The sequence below is a fragment of the Condylura cristata genome, unplaced genomic scaffold, assembly GCF_000260355.1.
Source record: "Condylura cristata isolate star-nosed mole 26May11 unplaced genomic scaffold, ConCri1.0 scaffold00033, whole genome shotgun sequence".
NCBI lineage: Eukaryota > Metazoa > Chordata > Mammalia > Eulipotyphla > Talpidae > Condylura > Condylura cristata.
In genome coordinates, this window is record NW_004567134.1 from 15569003 (window position 1) to 15588124 (window position 19122).

At 46.1% G+C, this 19122-nt stretch overlaps 1 protein-coding gene across 4 annotated transcripts in view; it reads right to left on the reverse strand.

Annotated features, from left to right (window-relative positions):
* ATG7 (autophagy related 7) overlaps window positions 1–19122 on the reverse strand; it is a 164069-nt gene that overhangs the window by 103914 nt on the left and 41033 nt on the right. For 3 of the 4 annotated variants that reach the window (XM_012732128.1, XM_012732127.1, XM_012732126.1), the window contains exons 12-17: window positions 17274–17312; window positions 15856–16014; window positions 11046–11240; window positions 9677–9880; window positions 8040–8155; window positions 3323–3398 (exon numbers count right to left, since the gene is read on the reverse strand). In XM_012732128.1, the coding sequence (XP_012587582.1) occupies window positions 3323–3398; window positions 8040–8155; window positions 9677–9880; window positions 11046–11240; window positions 15856–16014; window positions 17274–17312 (789 nt within the window). The remainder of the gene's footprint in view (window positions 1–3322; window positions 3399–8039; window positions 8156–9676; window positions 9881–11045; window positions 11241–15855; window positions 16015–17273; window positions 17313–19122) is intronic. The other variant, XM_012732129.1, reaches the window with a different exon arrangement.

Consider the following 19122-nt stretch of genomic DNA (forward strand, 5'->3'; position numbering starts at 1 on the left):
GTGCAGCCTGTGCTGACTCCCCCAGTAAAGGCCAGCCCTGAGGACCTGGGGGTGCAGCCTGTGCTGACTCCCCCAGTAAAGGCCAGCCCAGGCACGGCCGGAGCCACAGCAGCATTTGCTCACTTAGAAATTTCCCAGGCCAGGTCCCTCCCAGGGTCCTGCCCTACTTCAGGCTTTATTCTACTTTTCTGAAAGTGACTAAAAGAACAAATTCAGAAGTCTGAGAGCGCCCAGGGTTGGCAAGTCCAACCTAGGAGGGCACACACACTCAGGGTCTTTATTCACCAGCTAGAGTATATTCACCCAAAGATGAATGCCAAGAGTATTTCATCCCAAGACAAAAACTGTGAGCTGCCCAGTGAGCCCGGGGGGCGGGGGGAGGCAGAATTGCCAGCCCAACGCCGGCGTTTGGGGGGGGGGGTCCTGGCGCCTTGGCTCCCCCTGGAGGGAGGTCCTGGCAAATGACCTGGCACTTTATCACCTTCAGCATCTCTCACCACGCCGACTTCCTGGAGATGCCGGCAGAGTTCAGCACATTCTGGAGTGCCTGATCGGTGCCTCCCACCTCAGGACCAGGAGAGGATCTGGCCTTGCTGAACTCAGCTGCCTACCGTACCAGTAGCCAGGACAGCCTTTCCCCACGCTTCTCCCCGCTCCCAAATGAAAGATCCCACCTGATGGGAAGCTGAGGGAAAGGTATGAGCCTAAGCTCTCCAAGGAGTAAGTCCTCTGTGTAAAAGGAGCCAAAGAGCATGCCCTCTGCAACTCCATCACTGGGAAGGCCCTAACTAGACAGCGGCCTCCCGGGAGGCTGAGACGCAAGAGCTGCTCACCTCCTTGCAGGAGGCAGCTGTGGCCACTGGAGGGGCGAGCAAGGGGCTTCGGGAGACTTACCTCTGACCTAGACCTGTGTGCTGGCACAGGGGGTCTTCACTTCGCTATTATCTGAGTTGTGTGGATTTGTGTGATGATCTAGATGTGTCTGACATATCAATAAATGATTCAAATTAAAGTCACTGTCTTCATGACAGAAAGTGGCTATCCTCATGCTGCTGGCTCCACCACCCCACCCCATACGGCAGGCCACGGACCTAAAACAACTCCACCAGCAACCCAGGAGCCTATTTTCTCTCCTTCAGATGTTTTGTTTTCAGTTCTCAAAGGCCTGATCAAGTCCTTTTTCTGTACTTGGCCAACATCGGCCTGTTTGCCTGCAGAGAGATCACCTACATAGCCAGGGCCTCCAGAGGCCAGCTGAGCTACAGGGGGCACCAGCAGAGCAGGGCGACTGCCTGCAGATGACAGACTGAGGTGCGGGTGGGGCCTGGCCCAAGGACTGACACTTTTCTACTGCCACGCACACTCCACAGGGCCAAGTAGTGAACACTGACAAGGCCTTCTTTGTAGACAAAGCACGAAATGGGTTTACCAAGTTCCTCTCCAACTGGAACCCATCCCCCTCAGAGCCAGGGCAGGGGAGGGAGCTGCTGATCTGCAGCAGGGCATTGTGACACAGCTCAGTTTTTGTGGAAACCACGCTCCCCCCATCAAAACACGGACTCCCTCCACTTTAAAAAGAAAGAAATGTAAAGCCTCTACATGGGGACCGCACAACCCTGATTAATTTCAAAGTTCTTTCTCTGCTGTCTTTTTTAGAAAGTAGCTAAAAATAAAGGCTTGAAGCTTGAAATAAGTAAGCAAGTAATCACACACACGCACTGGGCTTTTCCCATATATGGCTGCGTTATTCTTCGGCCTTTGAAAAGGCCAGATGAAGAGATGGCCAACAACCAAAGTGATCCTTCAGACGTTTGACAACAGAGGAAGAAGTAGAAGCCCTGAATCGCTGGGCTCACTGGGGGTGAACAGCCCTGGGAGGGATTAGTTGCCATGGCACTTTGAAAACACGGGCACATGCATTTTGACACTGGCCCCTTCTCTAAAGAGGCTGTTTTGCCCTCTGGCCCCAGCGCTGAGAGAACTACAATAGCAGTAATTTCACATAAAGGACTTAAAAAAGGAAACCAGTGCAGGGGCATGACTGAAAATTTAATTAAGGCCCTTCTCAGAATAAAATCTGCAAAGGAGACGAGAGCACATCTCAGGTCAGGAGAGAGGGAAAGAGGATGTGTGAAAAGGGGCCGAGGGAGGGGCTCCCGTGAAATACGAGAAGGGGACAGCGGAGGTCAGCCATGGAGGGGTCCTCCTGAGGGACGCTTAGGACAGCTGCAGCGTCCCACAGAAATGTTTCCGTAGCAAAGATGCACACGGCTTAGCAACTGGAGGCCACCTGGGTGGAAGCCGATGGAAGTTACAGGTGCCCGGTGTTTTCCATCCTGCGAAGCCTCGGCCCAGACAGAATCCAGAACACCTGCTTTTCTGAGAGGGGAGCAGCAGTTCCTGGAGGGGAGAGGACCTAACCCCAGGTCTCGGGCGGTAACTGAGCGCAACATGGGTCTGGCTTGCGGCAACCATGGACTCTCTGGACTGTGGCCACATTGCTGCCCCCCTGGTTCTCATGCTCACCAGATGCTGCCAGGCCCAACAAAGCTCACGGCGGCGGCAGGGGGAGCCAGAGAGGGACAAACAGGAACGAGTGAGTCTCCCTGCCCTCTGTCCTCACCGCGAGTGTCCTCGAGAACCCCTGGCAGAACTGTGGGTGTTCTTACCCTTTCCTGGGCAGACAGTCTTCCTGAGACAGTGAAACACATGCCTGGAGCCCAAAGAAACTCCCCGCAAAACCAGACTAGAACAACTCTTCATCCTCCAAAAACACAGCTAACAAAACCACCCCAGAGGAAGGTGAAAGCGGAGTTTCCACCCCACTCCTTTCCCTTTCATTCTCCACGGGTCAGACCTGCCTCACGGTGTTCCGACTCTTCTTCTGGGTGAATGCCCCACTCTCTGGCAGCGTGTGTTCCTAATGACTTCCCTCGAGTGTCCACAACAGCCCCCGTGGCGCCAGGGAGTCGGGGAGCGCAGCAGGAGCTGCGCCCCACTGCGCCCATCGCTCTCATCTCTGCAGGCACCAGATGAGGCAGGTGCTGGGATTTAAAGCTCTGTCTAGCTGATTGCAAAGCTCCTTGCTTGTCTCCCACAGGAGGAGCCCCTCCCCCCAAGTCAGCGCTAAGGAGCAGAGCTGCTGGTTCAGGGTCTCTTCCCATCATCACCCACGGAGTGGGGCTCCTCCCTGGGGTTAAGGGGCGCTTCTCGCGCAGTCCCAGGGCAGCTGCAGTGGGGCAGGGAGGGCTGGGTTGATGGCTTGGTAAAGTGACCTCAAATGTCTGCCCCATACCGTCTGCTTTACTTCCAAACCACTGACCTGGTGGGGCACAAGCCCCAGAGAGGTGGGAGGCTCATTCATGCGGTCATCACTGCTGCTGGCCACGGCGTAGCCCCTGTGGAAAGGAAACAACGAGAGCTGCTCACTGAATGAAATCTAGACGTAACACAGGACGAGGAGGAGGAGCTGGGGGTGACCCATGTGGAATGGTCACCAAGGCACCTCCACTAAGCAGCACAACAGCTAGCGAGAAGCCTAGCTCGGAAGGCGGCAGAACACCAGAGACGCGTGAGTCCAGACGGCGGAGAGCTCAGCTGTGACCGGAGCTGCCCTGAGCTTCAGGTCCATCCTCTACAGAACACGGACAGATGATTGTGAGGACAGTGAGGAGCAGGTGAGAGAAAGTGCCAAGAGCAGCGCTGGGCACCAGAAGCCGACAGACGTTAACTCTCAGGGCACATTTTTGTAAAACACCACAGTGAACTCATAACACGAACTCTCTAAAGCTCACTTCCGGAGGGGATGTCAACACTACCAGAATGGAGGAAGGAGAAAGATAAGTGAGGGCTTCACTGGGAGACTGGGCCTCCCCCTGGAGAGCCGTGCAACGCTCACTGCATCAGACAGGCTGAGTCGGGACCTGGTGAGAACCTGAGCTGGCCCAGAGGGGCAGGACCCAGGAACAACTCCATGGGCTCTCCAGACATGGCTGCAAAAGTTTCCTGTCAGGAGGAATCCACTTCATGGCAGAGACACAAGGCGGGCAGAGAGGAGAGGAGGCCAAGGGCTGCTTTCCGGGCACTGACACAAGTACAAATGCAACAGAGGCCCTGAGTCACTCAAGTGAATATTCATGTTCATTTCTGAGAATTGGGAGAATAAATCTTTCGAAATTCAACCCGTACTGCCTGTGTTACAAGCAGCACAGCAGAGAGATTAAAAACAGAGCTTGCAGGCGAACTGGATGAGCCAAATCCCAGTGTTGCCACTTAGCAGCTCTGCACGCCAGCAACTCGTTGACTCTCTGTCTCAGTTTCCCCACAGATGGGGGAGGTGACAGTTCTGTCTTCATACTTTTGCTGTGAGGAGCAAACGAGTGCGCTCCATGCAGAACGCTGGCACAGTGCCTGGCACGAAGCAGGCACTACCTAGGTGCTTGACAAATGGCGTAACAAACATCACGTCACATGACACAAACGACAGCATCCTGTCACAGAGTCAGGAGAGAACATCTACTTGAATTCAGCCCGTCTCCACTCTTTCATATTTGACAGCACAACCTCAGGCAGATATTGAGAGAATCTTAACTTTTTGATTATTTTGTTTCCTTCGCTCTTCTTTCTTTCTTTCATAAATGACTGACTTTTAAAAAGTATTTTTGTCTCACTTCTATTCACAAGAAAAAGTCATTTTATTGTTTCTAAATCACAAAATAAGAAAAGCTCCTTGTTTGGAGAGAGTGTTCAGATCACAATTGTCAATTGTCTGTGCTATAACAATACATACAATGTACTACACATACAGTCTTCTAAGAGTTGAGATCACTAGTCTCAACTTCAGTCCAGTCCACTCATTTCTTCACTCTCCAGACAAGTCTAGTATACCATGAGTGCTCAGTAAAGAAAAAAGTATTTTTTTTTAAAGATTTATTTATTTATTCATACAGAGCTGGGGTACAGGCCAGAGATGCAGAGGGTGAGAGGCTTCACCAGAGACAGAGTGGGAAGCAGAACAGGCAGATGGAGGAAGTACACTCTGAGGGGAGCAGCGGGCGGGCCAGGAGAGGTCTGCCGCGCCATGTGGTCACCTCCGGGGCAGGTGGGATCGAACTCATGCGGAAGTGGCTTAAGCTTCTTAGTGCTGTGCGTTAACCCACTGAGCCACCAGGGAGGGCCCAGAAAAAAGTATTTTTAAAGTTGATATAGCCTTGGCTGACTAGTCAGGACCAACTCTCCCATTGAGAACAAATAGAAAAGTTAGACAAAGTAAAAGCCTGCGTTTGAGAGCATTGGGGTTACCACATTCAGGAAGTGGAGCTGAGCCAAGGTGTGTGAAGGAAGAAGCCCATGCCGGTAAACGTCTTGGCAAGGGGAGCTTTCCTGCATCAAATGACTCAATCTCCCAAAGTGAGCAATCAAAAACTGAATATTACATTGGTATTACTCTTGGGGCTGGAGGAGAAAACTAGAGTTTGAGATCTGCCAATAAAAGAGCAACTATGGCTGTGGGTTGGGACCCCTGAGTGAGCCAGAAACAGACAAGCCCTAATGGTACAGAGATGTTCTAGGGCTGGCAGTACCTGTGGCCCAGCGGTTTAAATGCAAATCGCACTACTTATATTATTATTTTTCACTTATAATATCCAGTATTCAATCAAAGATAATAACCAGATTCAAAGAACTAGGGGGATGTAATATTAATTGCATATGTGATGATATTAAAGAATTACCTTTACCCAGTTCTTATATGGAAAAATAGTAGCTACACATGAAAGAAATACTTTTTACGAATGAAATGATATGTCTTTAACATTTGTTTTAATATAACTCAGTGGGAGGAGAAAAAACATACATAGCAGTACAGATAAATGATGAATAGTGTTGGTAATTACTGCAGCTGAGTGGCATAGTATATTGGATAGGGGTTTTGTTTAATCTATCTCTTCTTTCATATATGTTCACATTTTCCATAATAGAAATATTGTATTTGTTTAAATACATACATACATACACACACACACACACACACACCAGATATATGAGGAGATAAAAAAACCAAAAAGTCATGAAAAACAATAGGAACAGATTCAGAAATTCGATAATGGATACAGATATCTGGAAGGCCTTAAAAAGAAGAAAATGGGGGTGAAAGGAATACAAAAGAACAAAATCAGAATTTTAGTAGAGAACAGGATATGTGGTAAAACAAGATAAAGTAGAAATCTAAAACAGAAACATATAATAATGAAATTAAGAACTCAGTGGATGAGTTTAATACACATTAAACACAGCAGAAGAGAGAATTAACTAATTGGAGATATGCTGAAAGATAGCTATGTCTAAACAAGGAAAGATCAAATGTCAGAAAATATCATAGGCTGCATTGGACTGAGCCTCAAAAGGAAAGACACGTGAGAGAAAGGGGCAGAAGTATATTTTAATAATGACTGAATTTTCCACAACACAGGAAAACCATCAAGCCATGGTTGCAAGAAGCACTAAAAGGTATAGTCAGGGTAAAGAAAGAAATAAGTATATATCATAGTCCAATTTCTGAAAACCAGTAACAATGAGAAAAATCTTAAAAGTGACTGGTGGAAAAAGGAGAAAGAGAAAAACAAATCATATTGAAGGAGAAGCAATAAGTACCTACACCCTCAACAAAGATAAAGGCAGCCAAAGACAAAAGGATTACATATGTTATATATAATGAAAATTACCACCAATCTAGAATTCTATACACAGTGAAATATCTTCCAAACACAAAGTTAAAACAAAAACATTTCCAGATAACCAAAAACTGAAACTCACTTGCAACTATTCAGCATTTCTAAAGGAATAATAAAGCATGTTCTTCAAGCAGAAGGAAAATGTCCTGGCCAGAAGCTTGAAGTTATGGAAATAAATAAAAAGTAAGAGGAAATTATTAGCAAAATTGAATGAATACAGCTATACAATTATGATGTCTGCTGGGATTTAAAATATCACAGAATTTAAAAAAACGGTGTGCAGACACTACTGATTGCCTGTCCAACATACATTCTCCACTCTCCTGTCACAGAGCAGCAGTGTGCCAGCCCAAACCGCATTTGTTTTGCAGCTAAGAGCAGGCATGTGATACAGATTGCTCTGAATGGCTCTTCCTCTTTGTATTTGCTTAGAAAGTGCATTCCAGGAGGTGGCCTCAGCTGAACACAACTTTTACCCTTCAGTCATTAGCTTTTTTTGAACTGTAACACAGAAGCAATGATAAGGACGGTGGTCGTCTTGTGGCCACAGGTGACCGGCATAAAAAGGATGAGAGGGCAGAAGACCCTGAGGGCGTAACAGAGCCTTTGGACCATCCAGGGCTGCCTGCCTCTGAGCTTCTGTTGCATTAGAAAAATAAAGCCCCCCAGGCGAGAAAATAACAAAAATAAGGAACAACCATATACCAGAGACATGTTGTGGGGGTGGAGTGGGGAATGGGATCAGAAACGGGGGTTGGGGGGCAGGGAGGGAAATGCATGGGACTATGGTGGTGGCACACGGGTGATTTGGTGATGGGAAACCCATCGAGATGGAAAAAAAATGTGCAAAATGATGTAAAAATAAACTTTTGTAATAATTAAAAAAAAAAAAAGAAAGAAAAATAAAGCCCCACTTGGCTAAGCCGCTAAAGATAGAACTCTGTTACTTACTGCCAAATGTAACTTCTATCATGTGATTTAGGAATTGCCTTACAAATTGCCTTACAAATGTTCAGAGCTCAGAGGATCCAACCTTAATACAGGAATGCAACCATGGACATTCTAAAGCCTCTACTGAAATTTTTATTCTTTCTTTGCCTCGTTATCAGGCAACTCCAGGATCACTGGATTCCAGGAGGATGCAGAGTAGTTCCACATGTTGTATTCTCCCAGCCAAAGAATCAGACCAGACTTGTTTGGAGGGCAGAAAGAACAGCACAGTGGTCAGAAGAGTCAGAATAAGAAAGGGCCATGGGAGACAGAAAGGGTTCCTTTGCTTAAACGCCTGTCTCCAAGTAGCAAACTTACCCTTCTGGATGCTGCAAAACGGAAACCATCAATTCCACCGCCAAGGCCCCTGCGATCATGGCCAGTCCTGGGCGGCTCACAGTGCACTGCTGGTCTAAGGTCCGGTCTCTGGTGGACTACAGAGAAACAACACTGAGGTATGTGGACGTCCCGCCCCACCCCCCACAAGCAGGGAGGCCTGAATCGCCTGCTCTTCCACCCAACCAGCTTTTCAGCATTGGCAAACAACACCTAGCCTCAGACATCATTTCTCGGGCATACCAACAAGCCAAAATGTCCAATACAGGTGACTTTGAGGTAACTTGCTAAAATTAGGATGAGCAGCTATAAACAATTTAAAGATGGGGTGACAGCACCCAAAAATGAGCACCCAGTTGCCTCATTTGGTGGTGCTGTACCATGTGCTTCCTTAATGGACTCAGTTCAACCCTGTTTGCTTGGTGGCTGAGACCCGAGACAGAGAGGAAGCGCCATCTGAAGAGCGCGAATGAGTCCGTCTGCCATCAAACCGAGCCAGCGCCAGGGCGCCATTCCTGCAGTCCTATGAGCATCCCATGGTGTGGGCGTCTCGCCACCCTGAGTGTGCGCTCAACACAAGTATTTTTGCTACATCATGGCTCCAAACTTGAGCCTTCATTAGTTTAACAGAAGAAACACTAATCTTTTACCTCTGGGCAAATTAAGGATTTACAGGGGTAATCTGCACTCTGAAAATTTCATCTTAAGAACGATGCAACTTCACTGTCACTTTGTCAGTAACAATGAAATCACAATGCCAGCTGAATATTAAAACACCATCATGGATATTATAAAGCCATTCCTGTTCACATAAAAGAGTCTTATTTTTCTTTATCCTGGGAGGATATCCAAGTTAGTCATCCATCAAAAGTAAATCATTAAGGAGCAAATCTTAAAAGCAGAAAATGGAGAGGTGGGTACCTAAAATACTTCTGCTTGGCTTTACAAGAAACGGATATTTGTCTTGATAAAGACTATTCCTGCAGACTGCCTTTTGAGGTGGCGTCCACACTACAGAATCCCACATTTGAACGGTGGGGGGTGCCATCCTGGATATTTCATGTCTGACCTACTTGCACTGTGAAAATTTCCTCCCACCCTACTGGGGCTCACAGATAAAATGTAAGCTGCCCTGCTAAGTCTGAACTGTAAATGTAAATGATGCACAATTTTTAATTATTAAGTAGATATCAAATATTTATACTAAAACAATATACACCATTGACCTGAAGGTCAAGTTAACTAGGAATCCTGCATTACCACATACTGAGTCTGGCAGCTCTGTGTGCCCCAATCCCATTCTACGGCACACAGGGAAGCTGAGCCCTGGCATTACCCTAAGGCTGGCATTTCCCTAAGACCAGTTTACCCTGAAGTTTCCTTGCTGAGCTTTCTGCAGAAATGACTTGTCGCTGCATTTATATCGGTGAATGGGGAAGCGCTTACACCAGTGATACCCTTCAAGGCTTGATGAGGATGATGCCATGCCAAGTCTGAAGAATTCTACTCTTGTGAAAAGACAAATATTTAGACACTCATAAAGGAAAGAAATAGTGTCCCTGCTCGGTGGACAAGACCATCATAGACAATACCGGGGAATTACAAGTAAGCCCACTTACATCTCCTGGGGCCACCACATCATTGCAGAAATAGCAGCCAAGCTTGTAGCCAGGGATGTTGGCAAAAAGAGAAGAGCCCAGGAGGTCAGCAGGTGCCACAGGGTGGTTAGAGCACAAGTCCCCAGCCTCCTGCTGTTTAGGTTTCTTCAGGCCATGTCTCATGACCACGAAGGTGTCAAAGCCTAAGGCGGCATTGATGACTAGCTGTGGGTGTCAAGGAATAAAAGAACACTGAGAACGCTGAAGGTTTGAGCCATGGCTAATTTGCTACTTGGTTTACCCTTAAAAATTGTTCTTATAAATATCTGCATGTGAGCATACTTAGATCCTAAAAGCCAACGTTGGTAAAAGCTACCTGAAACAGAGGCTTAAGTACGAAGACCTGGCAGGTGATTGACATACATTTTCTTCGCTTCTCACTTGCTTTCATTAAAAACTCCAAAAACCATCTCCCAGTACAGAAGAGGATACCAAAAATCAGAGAGATTACTTCTGTATAACTTGCTCTTGGCCACTTAGCTGGCGAGGGTGAGATGTATAAAATCAAGTCTCAGTCGTCCTCAAACCTATTCTTCCTGCCATTATGTTATCTCAAGTCCAGATAGATCTTTTATTACGGTTTTTTTTGATATAGAATTCCCACACCACACGATTCACTCTACATATAGATTTTTAAGAACATTTTGTTTCATTTATAAGAACTTCTACTAACCGTAACTTAATTTATTCTTCCGAATTTCTTATACAGAAATATGGAAGATTAAAAAAAAGGATACTTAAAGAAACACAAAACACTTACAACCTCATAGCTCAAAAAATTAGTATTATTTTCTCCTTTTTTCCCTCTTATTGTCTTCATTTCTCTCCCATCCCTTCCCACCCTTTCTCCCTTCTTCTTACTCTGTCTAGATAAAAAGTATAGCTATATTTACATGCCTATGCTTAGACGTAACCAAAACTGATCTAGTGTATACACACACCATCTCTAAACACATACAATTTATACAATATTGTATTTTCTTAACACTGTGTAGTATTTTCTGTCATTAAATTCCTAGAAAACAGAGCCTTGCCTGGCCATGCCATCATCTATCTGACCTTTCCATGCATTTGGTCCTTGTCACTGACCAAACGGTAGTGAATAGCAGTGACCTTCTGGTGCTGACATGACATCAGCAGAGTTCCCCTTCTCGTACAGAGTACCCGAGGGGTGTCAGGAAGGCCCAGTGGAGGACCGCCAGTTTGCGGGTGATGTGTGTGAGGCCAAGTCTGTGGTGAGACCCTGGGCTCTGAGACGCCAGGCCACACAGGCAACGCTCTCTGGAGGAAGGGCAGACTGGGAACACAGCCCGGGACCCACACACTCTACCTTTCTCTTGCTGGCCGCAATGACAGCCGGCAGCCACCGGCTCTCCCGGGTGTCCATCAGCAGAAAGACGACATCATGGCTTTCGATCAGCTGCTGCAGCTGCTCCACGTCCCTGCGGGCTTGCTCCAGGGTGACACTGGAGAAGTTCACTGGGTGTCCGGGCATGGGGATGCTCATGTTGAATCCTTTGGCGTTCTAGGGCAACACCCACAAGTGCGTATGTTTTAGGGGAGAGAACTTACAGCCTGTGTCTCCCCCAAAATGCAGGCCTTTACGTATGATCACTTGTGACCAAAATTTCTTGAGCCTTAAGCTGCTTTTTCCTCTCACTACCTGCGCCATTCACCTTGTTCACCTGTGTGTCCCAGAACACTTTGCCCAGTCCCCCAGGGGCCCCTGTGGCTGGCCAAAGCAGCGAGCAGAGACCCGAGGATCCCATGGGGGCCTTTCCAATGAGCAAAGAACACTGGGAGAACTGTCTTTGGCTCTTTGCTACAATTTGGAGCCAAGAAACTTCATGAAAACGCCCTCCACCTGCCTCAGTCCCTCCAGCCAGCCAGGCGGTCTCTCGCTGCTTGTCCCTAAGCTGCTCTACCCTCAGTTCCCTTTGTGTACGGCACCTCCAGGTGAGATGTTTTATAACAAATCTAATTTGATTTAATACATTCCCATAAGATAAGAATGACCGATAGTTTTGTTTAATGTTCTTAGGGGAATATGCATTTTTTTAATTGCTAAAAAAACAACTCTCCTTACTTTCAATTAGGAGTATGTAAGTATTGGGGGAAGGGGGGAGGAAGGTGGTAAAGATGGGGGGTAGCAGGGGGGTAGCAGGGAATGTGACATGAGCTTCATCCCTGCTCTAGCGGTAGAAACTGCTCCGCACCCTGGTGCTCTTCCGGGCGGGGCTCAGTGTTTTTAGGCTCTAAAACAGCTCTGTCATTTACCACGCACTCCTGTGTCTCCGCAGACTAACAGCCAGCCACGTAACGGTCCTACTGAGGCCAGGACATTAACTTTCCATGGAAAAGAAAGTGTTCCAGAATCTCTTTAATCTGCTCCACAGCATACTGGCCACAAGGAAAGGTCTGAGAGCATCAGCTTTCTCACATTCACTTGCCAGACTCCCTTCCGGGTGGGAAAAGTAGCTCAGGGGGTTATAGCAAGTAGCTTCTCAGACAAGGGAAAACCTATTTGAAGACTGTAGCTATTTTCACGCCTTCTTTAATTTAATACCTAATCTCCGAATTCAAGAAAGGGATACACAGCAACCATTTCAAAAAGAACAGCACCCCCTACTACTTCCGCACCAAAAACATTGCAAGCAAAGCAGGAAAGGAAGCCAGGCAGTAAGCACTTCCGAAAGAAGGTTCAAAGCCAGTAAGCCAGTTCACTTTAAGGGGGTAAGTGGGTGGGTGGGCCACTCACTCACGCACGCACTCACTCACTGTACTGTGTCCACTGTGCACCAAATACCATAATCAACAATAAGACCAGCAACTACCACGGTCGCCGTAACAACAGGGCCTCCCGGTCTTATTACAGCTGACAGGGCACTTTTAACGGGTAGCTTCATCCAAAAAACTATTAGTTAGGTATTCTGATGCCACCAAACTTACATTCTGATTATCTTCTGCTTTTGCCAGTCTTTTCTTTCTCTTAAGTGTTTTTTGAGAAGCAGAAATTTAAAGGTTTAATGAGTTCCAAGTTGTTTGTGTTTTTCACTTATGATCAGTCTTCCCTGGCTCCTAAGAGTGCTTCTCCTATCAGAATACCACCAAGCTGCTTTCTGCTAGAAGCTCTATAGTTTTAACTTTTATGTGTAGTTCTATGGCCTTTGTAGGGTGTCAGTGAAGCCTCCCCCTTCTGGAGAGTTGGGGATCCAATGTCTCCCAGCCTTAGGGAGCTCTGAAATCTCCTTCTTCTCACAGGGGGCTGGTGGTGCTTCTCCCCCAGAGTCACGGCCTTAGCGAGCACGGCTTGCTATCTGGGGTAAGCCTGCATGCTGCCTGGATGGTTCTCTGGATCTCTTCTGAATACAGCTCCTGAATACTCTGTCCCGCAAGTTCCAGGCACCTCAGCTGCTCTAAACTCTGATCTTGATTTCCTCAGCTCATCAAGACCGAGAAAGGCTCCCCAGAACCTGGCATGGCCGGACAGTGCCTCCATGCTATAAGCTGGGACAGACACTCTTCTTTTGGGACTAGTCTCTCACCGCCTACTGGTCTCTGAATGCATTATGCCCAGGTGTCTTAACTACTTATGGCCACAGAGCTGGTCCAGTATCAACTCTTAACTCATCAGACCTGGAGGAAGACACCCAAAGTTGCATTTTAAAAACTCCAGTGTTGGCTGGACTATGGTGACGGCACACGTGTGATTTGGTGATGGGAAGCCCATGGCGATTACAACTGAGATGGAAAAGGCACAAAATGATGTAAAAATAAACTATTATATTATTAACTAAAAAAAAAAAACCTCCAGTGTTGCTGCCACATTCTGTCTTACCTTGAGGGGAAAATTGGTGACCTCAAAGAGCTGCTTCTAAAAGGTCAGTTTTTTTCCTATTCCTATTTCAAGCCCAGAGCTAGTCCTGAGGCCTGTGGCTAGGCAGTTCTTTTTGTGTCTTGTTCCCTTAGGAACAGCCTTTGGTCCACAGCCTGTTCTAAGGACAGTGATGAAAAAACAACACTCATTGAGGCCTGGAAAGAAGACCCTGTCAGCCTACCTCACTGCTAAGTGAGATAGCTGCACAAGTACTCCTCAGAACTGGATGAATCCTACCAGGACTTTAATGGGTCCACAGATGATTATTATTTGCAAGACAGGAAGGACAGCAGTAACAGGAGGCCTGGCCCCTGGCTGCCAAGGCCTGATGATCCAACAGGGAAGTAGGACAACCTGGTGTAAGGACTGTGGAAGAGGCGCAAACCCGGTGGGCTGATGGTTTCTTGTCTTGAAGATTGAATTTGATGTTGAAAGCAAGGGAGACAAGGCCTGGCCTCTGATCTGCCCTCTGACCTCCATGCCTCTCACACCCTGGTTTTCTTTAGCTTACAGCAGCACCTCAGATGTTTGCTCAGAGAGTGCTGCCACCCTTAGTCAAGCAAACGCCCCCTCATCCTCTGGACCCAACCTCCCCAAGGAAGTCTCCTCTGGGTCAGGCTGGCCTGCTGTGTGTTCTCACAGCAACTGAGCAAATGCTTCCTGCACTCACTGCAGTGATCATTCTTCGTGAGGTCACATCCTGAGACCGCGTGCACCACTAGGACGCAAGGCCTGCGTCGTGAAGAGGGAGCTGTGTCTTGTTCCCCAGTCTCTAGCACACAGAAGGACGTAAATAAACATCTGGTGAATGCGTAAATAGTAGGCAAGTGAACAATAATAAAGGGGAATCGCAGCGGGGCATAAGTGGCTAGGAGTCGGGCAACCAAACTCGCAGGCAACAGGTAAGCCGCCTTCCAGGCAGTCTGGCCAGGCTCCGTCTCCTTCTACTGGAATTCTGGGTGCATCCCTAGCCACGACGTGGAGGATGAGGGAGAAGGCAGATATCCTGACCACGCCCTGGCTTTGGGCATGGCCTGTGACTGGCTCTGGCAGTGGAGGGGGGACCTGGCCCGGCGCCTCTACTGAGCTGGGACTGTAACAGGTGGCACTTTCACGTCCTTTTACTCTCCGCTACCACAGGAAGAGCAGGACCCTGATGGCCATTGTTTGTTGAGCCGACATTTTGAAATAATAACATCTAAGACCGACTGGACATGGACTGGCCCACCTGAACCCAGCCTAGCCCAACAGCTAAACCACAGCCAGCCTGAAGGGCCGGGGGTGTGAAAGATGCCCAGCCCGTCAGCCACCGAGGTGCCGGGCTTCCGACACGCAGTAGTGTGGCTGACGTCACTGACGTGCCTTCCAGTGACACGGTGGTAGCTTATTCTTACTTCTTTTGGTGTCCAGCACCTATCTAGGTACAATTGGGTTATCAGTGGAACCTAAGAAATGTCATTCTTCAGCTACACTGGGAAAAAGGACAAGTCATCAAAGTTGCAGCTGAAGCAAAGTCTTCTAAGGTGAATGAATCTAATAAATACTGAGCAACTAGATAGAAAAACTTTGAGAAAGTGAGTTGTTGGTTTTTTGTTTTGTTTTGTGAGGGCTGAGAACCTCTTGTGGCACTTAAGTACAAGCAGATGCTTTGGAGACACCTAACTTAACCTCTGTCAGAGAAATTGATTAAGCATGCAAGATGTAAAATCCCTTTCCAGGCTGACCTCAGAAAACTGGCAAGATTTTGAAGCAAATGAGCTGAATGGCTTGTCTCTTATTATCTGGGCTTTTTAAAGTAAGTGATGCAACTCAGAAGTAAGCAGCAGCGAGCGTATTAAGTGAAACCTTTAGCCAGATCTTTCTACTGCACAGGCTGACAATCAGTTTAATATCATAAAGCTGCACTAAGTCACCATCAAGTATTCTAGTGATGAAGGGAAAATAATCATCTACATCTGAGTCACCACGCACCCCTGTGAATAAGGCAGAATGTAAAAATATGTATACTTGCAAATTCCTTAAACTCAAGACGATGCTTTGCAATTTACATTTTTTCATAGTCCTCATTTCATTTTCAGAGTAACAAGTGAGATTTGGTTTTGAATCCCTATCTCCAAGACAAGAAAATAAGGAAAGCGAGGTTCAACTTCATGAAGGGGCCTGTGGCCCGACTCTCATTTCCTGGCCGTGCAGCGCTGCACTGCCCAAGTCTATACATTTGAAGAGAGGAGAAAACCGACACTCCCAGGCAGCAGCAACCTACCACTCCGGGGAATATTTTCTGAAGCCGGTCTGCCGCAGCCAGAGCCTTGGGTTTCCCACCCGCGAGGCAATCTTCAAATTCATAGAGAGGCTGCCTCACGGGATTGGAGTAGGAGATCTTGGCATTGTCCACAAAAGTGATGTGTCTGACGCCCCAGCCCTGCAAAGAAACAGAGATCATGATGTGTTTCTGATGAATGTTTCCCAGGGCGTCTCTCTCGAAATCCCTAGAAGGAGTTTTAGCTTTGGAGCAGCTTGGGAGTCTCATGATATAGGAAACTTCAGAAACTGAATTGTGCAACTTCAGTTTCTGATAAACAGAGTGTCAACTTCTTTTAAAAGGCAAGTAATTACGTGCCCAGGATCTGGTTTCCTGCAGTAAAGAGACTGAGAAATGTCAGCGTGGGCCTCACTAAGTTAATTCATTATTTTTGACGGTGGTGCCAGAGAGCGAAGGGGAGATCAGTTGCAGAAGAATCGCCTATGCTGCTGACTCAAAAGAATGAGCCACTGCCCCCAACAGCCCTTGCTTTTCCTTATTGACTAATTAATCACAAATAATAGCTTGAAACTCACTTAAGTCTGAATTTACTCCTTGGGAAACTGATTTACAGGTTCTCTGCCACCGTATAACACTGTCCATCTGGCCCTGTTCCTCGAAGGGGCCGAATGTGGGACAAGCCTATGCTTCAGCAATAGTTTGCGTACACTTCCGTGCATGACATCACCTAAAGCATCTTAAAGAACCTTGCAAGTGAAACATTTACAGGCTCTCTAAAATCCTTAGTGCAAATGACTGTCTTTTGTAGACAAGAAGACAGAAGTTCAGAAAAGATAAGTGGCTCATCTTCTGTCAGAAATCTCCTTAATGGTGGGGAGGGCATGAAACTCCAATTTGCAACTGAATGAAGATACCTTTTGAGGGGTGAGGAGGGGTGTGTATTTCACTAGATCACAGTGATCTGGAAGTCCTGCCATGATCAGCTACAGAACGAAGATTCTGCTCTCTCTTACGTCACTGCCCTTCCATCAGAGACTGAAACACAATTAGATTGGTAGTCTAGGGGGATAGTCGAGAACCCCAGGTCTGTCTACAGGGTCGATCTCAACAGGCCAGAACCCACCCTCAGACAGCACAGTCTAGATCAGCAGCCTGTTCTGAAGCTCACTAGCAGCTCTTCGCCACACGTTGCTTCTACCAGCAAAGTACTCAACCACTGATGGGGAGTGAAGGTGTGGAAAATCCAAATGCCACTTAATTTGGGGTAGTTACCTCTGAAGTATTTCTGCATTCCCTAAAGCAATGCTGAGTGGATAGCAAGGATGGTGGTCTGGGAACATGCCAGGCAGTGGGGAAAAGCTGGCAGGGTTACACACATGCCTTAGGGTAGCCACATGCAAAAGGCTTTCACACTTAACTTTTGGCTTCCTGGAAGCTACACAGTTTAAATGGCTAATCTGCAAAGAGTAAAGAAGATTACAATACTCAATGCTGGTGAGGATGTGGTAGTGAAAAAATGATTTTACCGGTTGTAAACTGGTGTAACTTTTCTGGAAGGCAATTTGACATACGGTTCTAGAAATTTTTACAAGTGATATCCTTTGACTTACTTCCAGCAATCCATCCTAGGAAAGAATCTGAAATACTGATAAATATGCAATCCCAACATGGTCTCTGCAACAAGATGTGTGGTTGTGAAAAACTGGAAACAAGGTCTCACAGTGGGAAGAGGTCTCAGGAGAGGATGTTTCACCATAAAGAAAGGCATAGTCTCAGCCATTAAAAAGGCTTTATCAGCAGCATTTTTAATGACAAGAAAAAGTGTTTACAATGTTAGTTGATGAAAGCAGGGACATTATTACATATCAAAAACATTTTAAATGTATATTGAACACTGAGAGGAAGTGAACAAGTGGTAGGAAACGGTGTTTTTCCTGCTTTACAAGTTTTACACATTTACAAATTTTTCACAATGGGTCCATAATGACTGTACAATTGTTAAGACACTCTAAGCACCTACTTCAAAAGCTAGAAGAACAATCCACCCCACAAGAGGAAGAAAACAATAAAGATAAAAGTAGATATTAACTAATCTGAAAGCAAAACAAACAAAGCATCCAAAAGACTGATAAAACAGACAAGTCTAAGAGAAAATACATATATAACATTAGGAATGTGGAAAGATCAAAACAAAGACAGAGAGACTTAGAAAGGTAAGAAGATACTAGATGCATTTTATGTCAATTAACTCTTAAATTTAGATGAAATGAATGATTTTCTAGGAAAACAAAATGAGTAAATCAAAAGCAACATAAAATCTGACACAGCCAATCAAGATAGAATACTTTGTAAAACCTTTCAGGGTTCTTCGCTTTCCACCACCACCACTAAAATCCCCAAACTTCCCAGGTTCTGCTGGATTTATCACTGAATTTTACCAATCAAGGAACATAGCTATACATTTAAATTGTTCTGAAGCTCAGATAAAGGGAGAAGTTTGAAGTGTATTTCACAGAGCTACCGTGAATCAGAGCAACAGATACAAATACATCACAAAGAAAACACTGCTGCAGCCCAGCTTAATTTATGAATCTAGATGTTAGGAATTATAGATAAAACATTGCCAAGTGTATTTCATTGTATATAAGACTAAGATACCACTAGAGAGTAGGGCTTGTTCTCAGAATGCAGAAGGATTAGGATATTTTAAATAATCTTGATAAATGGCATTTGATAAAGTTCCATGGTCATTTCTGATATAAACTCACAACTAAGTAGAAACAGAAGTCAGCTTCCTTAACTTAGAAGAAAACCAATATTACCACAAAAATTAAAGTAAAAACAAGTTTCTTACTAAAACCAGCAACAAAACCAAGATACCAGTTCTCACTGCTATTCCTTAACACCACCAAGGAGTTCTCACCCGCTCTGGAAGACCAGGAAAAAAAGGGAGGCAGAAACGCTAGGGAGGCACCCTTACAACCCCCAAGACCTGAAGAGCCCAGGGAGAAACTACTATCACTAGGCCATCTTGTCCTTCACCTGAAAGATAAACATGCAAGACCCACTATTTCCTACAGCCCAGAAAAAGTGAACTGGATGATTTAGTGTGAGAAAAGTGTCTCTAAAATAAAAAAATAAACATTGTTAAGTATGTACAAATACACTAAGTAAGACATGTGCAAGACCTATACAGAAAAATGCTGCTGAAAGACAAAAGTGATCTTGCTAATCTAGGAGACACATGGTGCTTCTGGAACTGACGTC